This window comes from Eucyclogobius newberryi, unplaced genomic scaffold (assembly GCF_026437365.1).
Source record: "Eucyclogobius newberryi isolate DKJ021-1_F unplaced genomic scaffold, fEucNew1.0.hap1 SCAF_12, whole genome shotgun sequence".
Lineage (NCBI taxonomy): Eukaryota > Metazoa > Chordata > Actinopteri > Gobiiformes > Gobiidae > Eucyclogobius > Eucyclogobius newberryi.
In genome coordinates, this window is record NW_027315746.1 from 34,932,586 (window position 1) to 34,945,742 (window position 13,157).

Consider the following 13,157-nt stretch of genomic DNA (forward strand, 5'->3'; position numbering starts at 1 on the left):
CAGAGCCCACCACAGCAGGGTTCAGAGCCCACCACTGCAGGGTCCAGAGCCCACCACAGCAGGGTTCAGAGCCCACCACAGCAGGGTTCAGAGCCCACCACAGCAGGGTTCAGAGCCCACCACAGCAGGGTTCAGAGCCCACCACAGCACTGAAACTGCACTAGTTAAAGTCACAAATGATTTGTTATTAGCCGCTGACGATGGACTGGTCTCAATCCTGGTTCTGTTGGACCTCAGCGCAGCGTTTGACACCATCGACCACAACATTCTACTGCAGAGGTTAGAATGTGATGTAGGTGTTGGAGGAACAGCCCTCAGCTGGTTTAAATCCTATCTATCTGATAGGTACCAATTTGTTCATGTAAACCAGAGCTCCTCACCAAGCTCTAAAGTAATTTACGGTGTGCCACAGGGTTCGGTACTCGGTCCAATTCTGTTTACTCTTTATATGCTGCCATTAGGCAACATTATCAGAAAGCATGACATTAACTTCCACTGCTATGCAGACGACACTCAGCTGTATTTATCAATGAAACCTGATCAGAGCGATCAAGTAGACAGACTTAGTGCTTGTGTGAAGGAGATAAAAACCTGGATGACACTAAACTACCTGCTTCTTAACCCTGAACAAACCGAGGTCATTGTGCTTGGCCCTAAGCATCTACGAGACGCTCTATCTGAGCAGATAGTCACACTGGACAATGTCAGTGTAGCCTCCAGTTCTACTGTAAGAAACCTTGGAGTCTTATTTGACCAGGAGCTCTCATTTAAAGCTCATATAAATCAAGCTTGTAAAACAGCCTATTTCCATTTGCGCAACATCGCCAAAATCAGAAGAATCCTGCCTAAAAGTGATGCCGAAAAACTTATCCATGCATTTGTAACGACTAGATTAGACTACTGTAACTCCCTGCTTGCAGCGTGTCCTAAAAGCTCCATAAAAAGCTTTCAACTGGTTCAAAATGCAGCAGCAAGATTACTAACAGGAACAAAAAGAAGAGAGCACATTACGCCAGTGCTGAAGTCTCTTCACTGGCTCCCCGTCGAGTTTAGAATCAAATTCAAAATTCTACTCTTGACCTACAAAGCCATAAATGACATGGCCCCATCCTACCTCAAAGATGCTATAGAACCATTTCATCCAAACAGAGCTCTTCGCTCTCAGAATGCTGGCCTTCTGGTGGTGCCAAGAGTCTCTAAAAGTACTGTAGGAGGTAGAGCGTTTAGCTACCAAGCTCCTGTGTTATGGAATCAGCTCCCGACCCATGTTAAATATGCTGACACAGTCTCTTCATTTAAGTCCAGGCTTAAAACGTTCCTCTTCGAAATCGCTTATGGTCAGAGTAGTTAGGAACAGAAAGATAAACCCACAGCTTCAGCTACGCTGCCCTAGGAGTAACTATGCTGGGGGAAGTATGACAGCTTGAGCACTATCCTCTTCTTCTTCTGACTACTTATGCTATCAAACAATATTTATTTTTTGATTCCACTTGCAAACTGTTCACCGCCTTCTTTTTCTTTCTCTCACTCCTGAGGACCTGTGGACCCAGATGCCCCTCCCCTGGTGAAGTGGTCCCTGCCCCGTGTGGACGGTCCCTCATCTGCCTGAGGAGTGGCTCCAGCTCCAGTCTCCCTCACGTCTGTGAGAGTCGGATCTCTCCTTCACTCTGGAACTCCTCCAGGTTTCTACGCTTTTTTCCCAAAGAGGTTTTTTTGTAGTTTTTCCTGGCCGAGAAGGAGAGTCTAATATATATATATATATATATATAGCTATATATATATATATATATAGCTATATATATATATATATATAGCTATATATATATATATATAGCTATATATATATATATATATATATATATAGCTATATATAGCTATATATATATATATATATATAGCTATATATAGCTATATATATATATATATATATATATATAGCTATATATATATATATAGCTATAGCTATATATATATATAGCTATATATATATATATATATATATAGCTATATATATATATATAGCTATAGCTATATATATATATAGCTATATATATATATATATATATATATATAGCTATATATAGCTATATATATATATATATATATAGCTATATATAGCTATATATATATATATATATATATATATAGCTATATATATATATATATAGCTATATATATATATAGTAGAAAAAGCTTCAGTTGTAGTCATCTGGACTCAGTTAGAAAAAATAGACGTTTCGACTCTCATCCAAGAGTCATTGTCAATAACAGAATTTAGGTCGAGAACTCCGATATTAATACTGTTCTGTGGTAAGACCCGCCCATTGGGAGGAGCCTTCCTGAAGTAGAAAGAGTTGTTTGTTTCAACAGAAACTCCCCCCTTGTATCTACCGAGCCTATTCAGAATCTTAATGGTCTATTAGAATCCTCTTTGTCTTTGTGAGACCCTGGCTCAACCACCCTGAGTACCTGATTAGCATCTAAATGTCCTGGTCCTCTACCTTTCCAGGGGTTCAGTAACCCATTATAAATAACAGGAAGATCCAATGAGAAAACACCTTTTTTAAACGTTGTGGAGCAGGACGAGACTTTATCGAGACTCAGGTTTGAAACTCTTTGTGGTTCGTTTCAAGACCACAATGAACTCAGGTTGAGACGAAAGCCCCCAGTGACACGCCCATGAAACAACAGCGTTCATGTGCTGTGAGTCACGAGACAAGCTTCATGAACCATCCAGGCACGTTACGAAGAAGTGTTTATAAAACACAAGCACTTCCAGGCTTTAAATCTGTTCTAAAACAAGGCAGGACAGGAACCAATCAGAGCAGCATTGTGGTTTAGGCAGAAATGAAAACAACCCAAACCAAACAAACATGGCGTCGCCAGCGGCCGTACATCAGAGTATGTTCTTCACACAATGGCACGTTGTACCTTTGTGGAGGAGAAAGAGGGCGGAGCTTTTCTCAATTCTGGATTTAACACTATTTAGATGTTTCTGCTTCTTCTGCTGCTGTGACACTTCGAACCAATCAGAGTGAAGCTGTTATTTACAGCGTCATCATACGTTTGTTCACGCTTTCATCTGTGCATATGCATCGGATTGTAATGAAACACATCCTTTTAAAGCTTACATACAGAGAATGTGACTCTGGGGTTATTGTTCTGGAGCTGCTGCAGGTCAGACAACTCCAGAAACATGCACAACACTTCATGTCGCCTAGCAACAGCTTTAGACCCGCTTTAGACCCGCTTTAGACCCGCTTTAGTCCCGCTTTAGTCCCGCTTTAGTCCCGCTTTAGTCCCGCTTTAGTCCCGCTTTAGTCCTGCTTTAGTCCCGCTTTACACCCGCTTTAGACCCGCTTTAGACCCGCTTTAGTCCCGCTTTAGTCCCGCTTTAGTCCCGCTTTAGTCCCGCTTTAGTCCCGCTTTAGTCCCGCTTTAGTCCCGCTTTAGTCCTGCTTTAGACCCGCTTTAGTCCCGCTTTAGTCCCGCTTTAGTCCCGCTTTAGACCCGCTTTAGACCCGCTTTAGACCCGCTTTAGTCCCGCTTTAGTCCCGCTTTAGTCCCGCTTTAGTCCCGCTTTAGACCCGCTTTAGACCCGCTTTAGACCCGCTTTAGACCCGCTTTAGTCCCGCTTTAGTCCCGCTTTAGTCCCGCTTTAGTCCCGCTTTAGACCCGCTTTAGACCCGCTTTAGACCCGCTTTAGACCCGCTTTAGACCCGCTTTAGTCCCGCTTTAGTCCCGCTTTAGTCCTGCTTTAGTCCCGCTTTAGTCCTGTTTTAGTCCCGCTTTAGACCTGCTTTAGTCCCGCTTTAGACCCGCTTTAGTCCCGCTTTAGACCTGCTTTAGTCCTGCTTTAGTCCCGCTTTAGACCTGCTTTAGTCCCGCTTTAGTCCTGCTTTTAGTCCTGCTTTAGACCCGCTTTAGTCCTGCTTTATAGTTTATGTGGTGGTACCTGACAGTCTGGTATGTGGTGGTACGTCTGGTATGTGGCGGTACCTGACAGTCTGGTATGTGGCGGTACCTGACAGTCTGGTATGTGGCGGTACCTGACAGTCTGGTATGTGGCGGTACCTGACAGTCTGGTATGTGGCGGTACCTGACAGTCTGGTATGTGGTGGTACCTGACAGTCTGGTATGTGGTGGTACCTGACAGTCTGGTATGCGGCGGTACCTGACAGTCTGGTATGTGGTGGTACCTGACAGTCTGGTATGTGGCGGTACCTGACAGTCTGGTATGTGGCGGTACCTGACAGTCTGGTATGTGGCGGTACCTGACAGTCTGGTATGTGGCGGTACCTGACAGTCTGGTATGTGGCGGTACCTGACAGTCTGGTATGTGGCGGTACCTGACAGTCTGGTATGTGGTGGTACCTGACAGTCTGGTATGTGGTGGTACCTGACAGTCTGGTATGTGGCGGTCTGGTATGTGGTGGTACCTGACAGTCTGGTATGTGGCGGTACCTGACAGTCTGGTATGTGGTGGTACCTGACAGTCTGGTATGTGGTGGTACCTGACAGTCTGGTATGTGGCGGTACCTGACAGTCTGGTATGTGGCGGTACCTTACAGTCTGGTATGTGGCGGTACCTGACAGTCTGGTATGTGGTGGTACCTGACAGTCTGGTATGTGGCGGTACCTGACAGTCTGGTATGTGGCGGTACCTGACAGTCTGGTATGTGGCGGTACCTGACAGTCTGGTATGTGGCGGTACCTGACAGTCTGGTATGTGGCGGTACCTGACAGTCTGGTATGTGGCGGTACCTGACAGTCTGGTATGTGGCGGTACCTGACAGTCTGGTATGTGGCGGTACCTGACAGTCTGGTATGTGGCGGTACCTGACAGTCTGGTATGTGGCGGTCTGGTATGTGGTGGTACCTGACAGTCTGGTATGTGGTGGTACCTGACAGTCTGGTATGTGGTGGTACCTGACAGTCTGGTATGTGGCGGTACCTGACAGTCTGGTATGTGGCGGTACCTGACAGTCTGGTATGTGGCGGTACCTGACAGTCTGGTATGTGGCGGTACCTGACAGTCTGGTATGTGGTGGTACCTGACAGTCTGGTATGTGGTGGTACCTGACAGTCTGGTATGTGGCGGTACCTGACAGTCTGGTATGTGGCGGTACCTGACAGTCTGGTATGTGGCGGTACCTGACAGTCTGGTATGTGGTGGTACCTGACAGTCTGGTATGTGGCGGTACCTGACAGTCTGGTATGTGGCGGTACCTGACAGTCTGGTATGTGGCGGTACCTGACAGTCTGGTATGTGGCGGTACCTGACAGTCTGGTATGTGGCGGTACCTGACAGTCTGGTATGTGGCGGTACCTGACAGTCTGGTATGTGGCGGTACCTGACAGTCTGGTATGTGGCGGTACCTGACAGTCTGGTATGTGGCGGTACCTGACAGTCTGGTATGTGGCGGTACCTGACAGTCTGGTATGTGGTGGTACCTGACAGTCTGGTATGTGGCGGTACCTGACAGTCTGGTATGTGGCGGTACCTGACAGTCTGGTATGTGGCGGTACCTGACAGTCTGGTATGTGGCGGTACCTGACAGTCTGGTATGTGGCGGTACCTGACAGTCTGGTATGTGGTGGTACCTGACAGTCTGGTATGTGGTGGTACCTGACAGTCTGGTATGTGGTGGTACCTGACGGTCTGGTATGTGGCGGTCTGGTATGTGGTGGTACCTGACAGTCTGGTATGTGGTGGTACCTGACAGTCTGGTATGTGGTGGTACCTGACAGTCTGGTATGTGGCGGTACCTGACAGTCTGGTATGTGGCGGTACCTGACAGTCTGGTATGTGGCGGTACCTGACAGTCTGGTATGTGGCGGTACCTGACAGTCTGGTATGTAGTGGTACCTGACAGTCTGGTATGTGGCGGTACCTGACAGTCTGGTATGTGGCGGTACCTGACAGTCTGGTATGTGGTGGTACCTGACAGTCTGGTATGTGGTGGTACCTGACAGTCTGGTATGTGGCGGTACCTGACAGTCTGGTATGTGGCGGTACCTGACAGTCTGGTATGTGGTGGTACCTGACAGTCTGGTATGTGGCGGTACCTGACAGTCTGGTATGTGGCGGTACCTGACAGTCTGGTATGTGGTGGTACCTGACAGTCTGGTATGTGGTGGTACCTGACAGTCTGGTATGTGGTGGTACCTGACAGTCTGGTATGTGGTGGTACCTGACAGTCTGGTATGTGGCGGTACCTGACAGTCTGGTATGTGGTGGTACCTGACAGTCTGGTATGTGGCGGTACCTGACAGTCTGGTATGTGGCGGTACCTGACAGTCTGGTATGTGGCGGTACCTGACAGTCTGGTATGTGGTGGTACCTGACAGTCTGGTATGTGGCGGTACCTGACAGTCTGGTATGTGGTGGTACCTGACAGTCTGGTATGTGGTGGTACCTGACAGTCTGGTATGTGGCGGTACCTGACAGTCTGGTATGTGGTGGTACCTGACAGTCTGGTATGTGGTGGTACCTGACAGTCTGGTATGTGGTGGTACCTGACAGTCTGGTATGTGGTGGTACCTGACAGGTGCCCTCGATGCAGACGCCGTGGTGCTTGGTGTCTCTGCAGAAGGTCCCGTCGTGAGCCGGTACCAGCAGTTGCCTCTCGCCGCTGATGGTGGTGCACTGCAGGTCACATGGTTTGTTGGAGATGCTGATGTAATCGGCTGCATGTGAAACACCACAGAACAATGAGGATGTTTCCTACTATGACTTTATTTAAATAAAGACATATGCATTTAAAACAATGGCACATTTCTAACTCTGAATTTGAATTGTTTTCATTCTAAATTTCAGAGGCTGAATTTTGCTTGTGTTTTGTCAGTATAAAAATGCTAAATTCTCCTTGTAAATATTCAGTGCATTGATTTTAAAGTCCTCAAATTAAACCATGGAAACTTACAAGATTCACTCACTTATCAGTGATTTTAACATTTTTAATGAAGAAATACACAAAGAAAACAAACTGCAAAAAGTCGTTTCCCAGGTTCAAACATTCAAAAGACAGACATTTTAAATATAGATTTGTTCGTATAAAAGACCACTGACACCAGTTTGATTTAAGGCTTTGTTTGGAGTCAGTTCACCAGAAAACATTTGAATGATTAAGTTTTGAATGTAGAAGAGATGGTCTTTACCTGGATACAGAGGGATCCACTGATAATATCTTCTGCCAAAGGATTTAGAGTTAAAGCGTGAACACTGATGCTGTTTGAAGCTGGTGCTGTGGCTGGGACAGACCTGAACAACACACACCAGTCAGAGACAAACAAACACCACCCACGTCACAAACAAACACCACCCACGTCACAAACAAACACCACCCACGTCACAAACAAACACCATCCACGTCACAAACAAACACCACCCACGTCACAAACAAACACCACCCACGTCACAAACAAACACCACGCACGTCACAAACAAACACCATCCACGTCACAAACAAACACCACCCACGTCACAAACAAACACCACCCACGTCACAAACAAACACCACCCACGTCACAAACAAACACCATCCACGTCACAAACAAACACCACCCACGTCACAAACAAACACCACCCACGTCACAAACAAACACCACCCACGTCACAAACAAACACCATCCACGTCACAAACAAACACCACCCACGTCACAAACAAACACCACCCACGTCACAAACAAACACCATCCACGTCACAAACAAACACCACCCACGTCACAAACAAACACCACCCACGTCACAAACAAACACCACCCACGTCACAAACAAACACCACCCACGTCACAAACAAACACCACGCACGTCACAAACAAACACCATCCACGTCACAAACAAACACCACCCACGTCACAAACAAACACCATCCACGTCACAAACAAACACCATCCACGTCACAAACAAACACCATCCACGTCACAAACAAACACCACCCACGTCACAAACAAACACCACCCACGTCACAAACAAACACCATCCACGTCACAAACACCACCCACGTCACAAACAAACACCACCCACGTCACAAACAAACACCACCCACGTCACAAACAAACACCATCCACGTCACAAACAAACACCATCCACGTCACAAACAAACACCATCCACGTCACAAACAAACACCACCCACGTCACAAACAAACACCATCCACGTCACAAACAAACACCACCCACGTCACAAACAAACACCACCCACGTCACAAACAAACACCATCCACGTCACAAACAAACACCATCCACGTCACAAACAAACACCATCCACGTCACAAACAAACACCATCCACGTCACAAACAAACACCATCCACGTCACAAACAAACACCATCCACGTCACAAACAAACACCATCCACGTCACAAACAAACACCATCCACGTCACAAACAAACACCATCCACGTCACAAACAAACACCACCCACGTCACAAACAAACACCATCCACGTCACAAACAAACACCACCCACGTCACAAACAAACACCACCCACGTCACAAACAAACACCATCCACGTCACAAACAAACACCATCCACGTCACAAACAAACACCACCCACGTCACAAACAAACACCATCCACGTCACAAACAAACACCATCCACGTCACAAACAAACACCACCCACGTCACAAACAAACACCATCCACGTCACAAACAAACACCATCCACGTCACAAACAAACACCATCCACGTCACAAACAAACACCATCCACGTCACAAACAAACACCACCCACGTCACAAACAAACACCATCCACGTCACAAACAAACACCACCCACGTCACAAACAAACACCATCCACCTGGGCTCACCTGGTCTGGACACAACTGGTACTTTTTAGGAGAACCCAGACAGAAGGAACTGTTTCCATGTTGACTTGTGGACAGCCTGAAAGGACAACAAAGGTATTCACAGATAATCCAGAGTTTGAGGGCCCCTGTGAAGCTTGAGGGCCCCTGTGAAGCTTGAGGGCCCCTGTGAAACACCTGACCAGCCGTTCCCAACTACTTATCTAAACCTGAGGTTCTGGGGCTCGACCGCTGCGTTTAGAGGGCGGAGTTTAGAACAGAGACAGAACCAATCACATAAACCCAGAAGTGACGCAAAAAACGCGACACGCTTAACCGGATATTACGTAGCCCATGTCAACAAGGCGTGTTCCACGTTATCCGTCCTGAACGCAGAAAATGTCTCCTGAATCACGATGACGCCCTTCGCATAACCGCATCTAACGCACGTTCATCACGGCGAGTAGAGCGGGTCACGGGCCGGGTCACGGGCCGGGTCACGGGCCGGGTCACGAGCCGGGTCACGAGCCGGGTCCGCCATCTTGAATGTTTTTGAACGGGGGTGGAAAGCGTTACTTCTGTATCTCAGTGTGACGCGTTCAAACCTCGGCCTGGGATTGGTCGGTGAATGGAGGACCGTCGACTTCATTGGCTCTGACTCGGGGTCCAGACCCTTACGCATTGGAACAGAATGTGGGCGGGCTGGCGGGTCAGGCAGGTGAAACACTATTGGGTCCATTGGGTGCAGTCAGACTGAGCAGAGTGATCACAGGCCAAAGCGAGCGCTGCACAGCTGCTCTTCTGTAAACTGTTTAGTCTTCAGGCACTTGACTTCACCTGAGCAGGACAAACATCCACAAGAACCACCTGCAGTTCATGAAGAGTGAATCAGGACAAATGCATGTTCGTCTTCAGTACAAAAGGATCTCATTGTTTAATGTCACTGGCTCTAAAATATGAAGTACAAAAATAACATCATCTGTAACGACAATATGTAGCATTTACATTTTAGGTCAAACATGAACTCTTTCCGTCCCCAGATATTGACCTCAAATCGATTATAACGTTCAATGATTACACTCGGCTGTGCTTGGGTGGTCTACCCCGGTCTCATTGTCTGAAACTGTGACATTCCTGAATGCAGAGATCAACAAAGGGTTTGTGAGGGCGGGGCATGTGTTAAAGTATTAAAAGTATTTTAAACCAATCAGCACCAACACCAGCTTTGTCTGTGACATCGTCAGCAGAAAGTCCAATTTACACATAAATGATGTTACAGTGTTTGGCAGATCAAGTGCGGCTGTTGTAAAGAGACAGAACTCATGAATGACCTGAGCAGCCAGCCCCGCCCACATTCTGTCCACATGCAGAAGACTTTGTGTCACGTGTCTCACATGCAGAAGACTTTGTGTCACGTGTCTCACATGCAGAAGACTTTGTGTTACGTGTCTCTCACATGCAGAAGACTTTGTGTCACGTGTCTCTCACATGTAGAAGACTTTGTGTCACGTGTCTCTCACATGTAGAAGACTTTGTCTCACGTGTCTCTCACATGTAGAAGACTTTGTCTCACGTGTCTCTCACATACAGAAGACTGTATCATGTGTCTCTCACATGCAGAAGACTTTGTGTCACGTGTCTCTCAAATGCAGAAGACTTTGTCTCACGTGTCTCTCACATGCAGAAGACTTTGTGTCACGTGTCTCTCACATGTAGAAGACTTTGTGTCACGTGTCTCTCACATACAGAAGACTGTATCATGTGTCTCTCACATGCAGAAGACTTTGTGTCACGTGTCTCTCACAGGCAGAAGACTGTATCACGTGTCTCTCACATGCAGAAGACTTTGTGTCATGTGTCTCTCACATGCAGAAGACTTTGTGTCACGTGTCTCTCACATGCAGAAGACTTTGTGTCACGTGTCTCTCACATGCAAAAGACTTTGTCTCACGTGTCTCTCACATGCAAAAGACTTTGTGTCACGTGTCTCTCACATGCAGAAGACTTTGTGTCACGTGTCTCTCACATGCAGAAGACTTTGTCTCACGTGTCTCTCACATGCAAAAGACTTTGTGTCACGTGTCTCACATGTAGAAGACTTTGTGTCACGTGTCTCTCACATACAGAAGACTGTATCATGTGTCTCTCACATGCAGAAGACTTTGTGTCACGTGTCTCTCACATGCAGAAGACTTTGTGTCACGTGTCTCACATGCAGAAGACTTTGTCTCACGTGTCTCTCACATGCAAAAGACTTTGTGTCACGTGTCTCACATGTAGAAGACTTTGTCTCACGTGTCTCTCACATACAGAAGACTGTATCATGTGTCTCTCACATGCAGAAGACTTTGTCTCACGTGTCTCTCACATGCAAAAGACTTTGTGTCACGTGTCTCTCACATGCAGAAGACTTTGTGTCACGTGTCTCTCACATGTAGAAGACTTTGTCTCACGTGTCTCTCACATACAGAAGACTGTATCATGTGTCTCTCACATGCAGAAGACTTTGTGTCACGTGTCTCTCAAATGCAGACTTTGTCTCACGTGTCTCTCACATGCAGAAGACTTTGTGTCACGTGTCTCTCACATGTAGAAGACTTTGTGTCACGTGTCTCTCACATGTAGAAGACTTTGTCTCACGTGTCTCTCACATGCAAAAGACTTTGTGTCATGTGTCTCTCACATGCAGAAGACTTTGTGTCACGTGTCTCTCACATGCAGAAGACTTTGTCTCACGTGTCTCTCACATGCAAAAGACTTTGTGTCACGTGTCTCTCACATGCAGAAGACTTTGTGTCACGTGTCTCTCACATGCAGAAGACTTTGTCTCACGTGTCTCTCACATGCAAAAGACTTTGTGTCACGTGTCTCACATGTAGAAGACTTTGTGTCACGTGTCTCTCACATACAGAAGACTGTATCATGTGTCTCTCACATGCAGAAGACTTTGTCTCACGTGTCTCTCACATGCAAAAGACTTTGTGTCACGTGTCTCTCACATGTAGAAGACTTTGTGTCACGTGTCTCTCACATACAGAAGACTTTGTGTCACGTGTCTCTCACATACAGAAGACTTTGTCTCACGTGTCTCTCACATGCAGAAGACTTTGTGTCACGTGTCTCTCACATGCAGAAGACTTTGTGTCACGTGTCTCTCACATGCAGAAGACTTTGTGTCACGTGTCTCTCACATGTAGAAGACTTTGTGTCACGTGTCTCTCACATGCAGAAGACTGTGTGTCACGTGTCTCTCACATGCAGAAGACTTTGTCTCACGTGTCTCTCACATGTAGAAGACTTTGTCTCACGTGTCTCTCACATGCAGAAGACTTTGTGTCACGTGTCTCTCACATGCAAAAGACTTTGTGTCACGTGTCTCTCACATGTAGAAGACTTTGTGTCACGTGTCTCTCACATGTAGAAGACTTTGTGTCACGTTTCTCTCACATGCAGAAGACTTTGTCTCACGTGTCTCTCACATGCAGATTTATTCTTTGCTCGTAGTCCTCCATGTTTGTTGAGACACGAACGGACAATGCGTTTGTCTGATTGGTAAAACCGCCTGTCAATCACTCCCTTTGGATATTGGAGCGACTGGGTTGGATTCCAGACCAAAACGTCTTTGTAAATGACTCTCACAGCGTGAGGTCTGGTCAGGTCGATGACTGCACTCGATTGTCCCTTTACTGTCAGGAGCTCAAGGCTCATGTCTCCAGATCTTGAGTCTTGGTCAGGACCAGCGGATGATTTAACTCCTTGTGCATGTTTTGGGTTGACCAGAGCCCGGAGGAAAACCACGTGGGAGTCAAACCTGCAACCTTCTTGCTGTGAGGCCAAAATGTTAGCTCCTCAGCCACCATGTCGACAATTATGTCCACTATTTACTGTGAAATATTGTTTCCAATACAATCTGCGTCTCACCAAAAAGCTGTACTGCAATATATTGTTAAATTATAAACAGAATATTGTCCCAGGTTGAGTTGTGATTGTGGTTCCTTTAGTCAAACCAGGAAGAGCACAGGCTGCTTTTGTAATTTAAGCACCATTAATACCTCCAAATAGTCCCAGTTCCATAGCCTTGAATTTCAGAGCGCAACAGAAAAAAGATCAATAGATTATTTGTAGAATTTGCAGTCCTCAAAATAAGAATCCTTATTTTACTGCCACTATAGTATTCATCTTGACCATATGACCTGTATCTTTCTGCAGATCATATATTATCATTTACAGTGGAATGAGCACCACTCAGTAAATAAATATGGTATGATCCTTAAATGTCCACCTCCACAACAGCATCAGCGTGTTCAGAGCCACAGCCGGGTTTGATTAGAGCAGAACACTGAAACACATGTCGAGTGTCAGTCCTACAGTT

General features: G+C 46.4%; 1 protein-coding gene across 1 annotated transcript in view; it reads right to left on the reverse strand.

Moving 5' to 3' along the window:
• LOC140355876 (ADAMTS-like protein 2) overlaps window positions 1–13,157 on the reverse strand; it is a 68,317-nt gene that overhangs the window by 38,197 nt on the left and 16,963 nt on the right. Inside the window, exons 5-7 of the mRNA XM_072440516.1 lie at window positions 8,810–8,885; window positions 7,162–7,264; window positions 6,545–6,690 (exon numbers count right to left, since the gene is read on the reverse strand). Coding sequence (XP_072296617.1) covers window positions 6,545–6,690; window positions 7,162–7,264; window positions 8,810–8,885 — 325 coding nt within the window. The remainder of the gene's footprint in view (window positions 1–6,544; window positions 6,691–7,161; window positions 7,265–8,809; window positions 8,886–13,157) is intronic.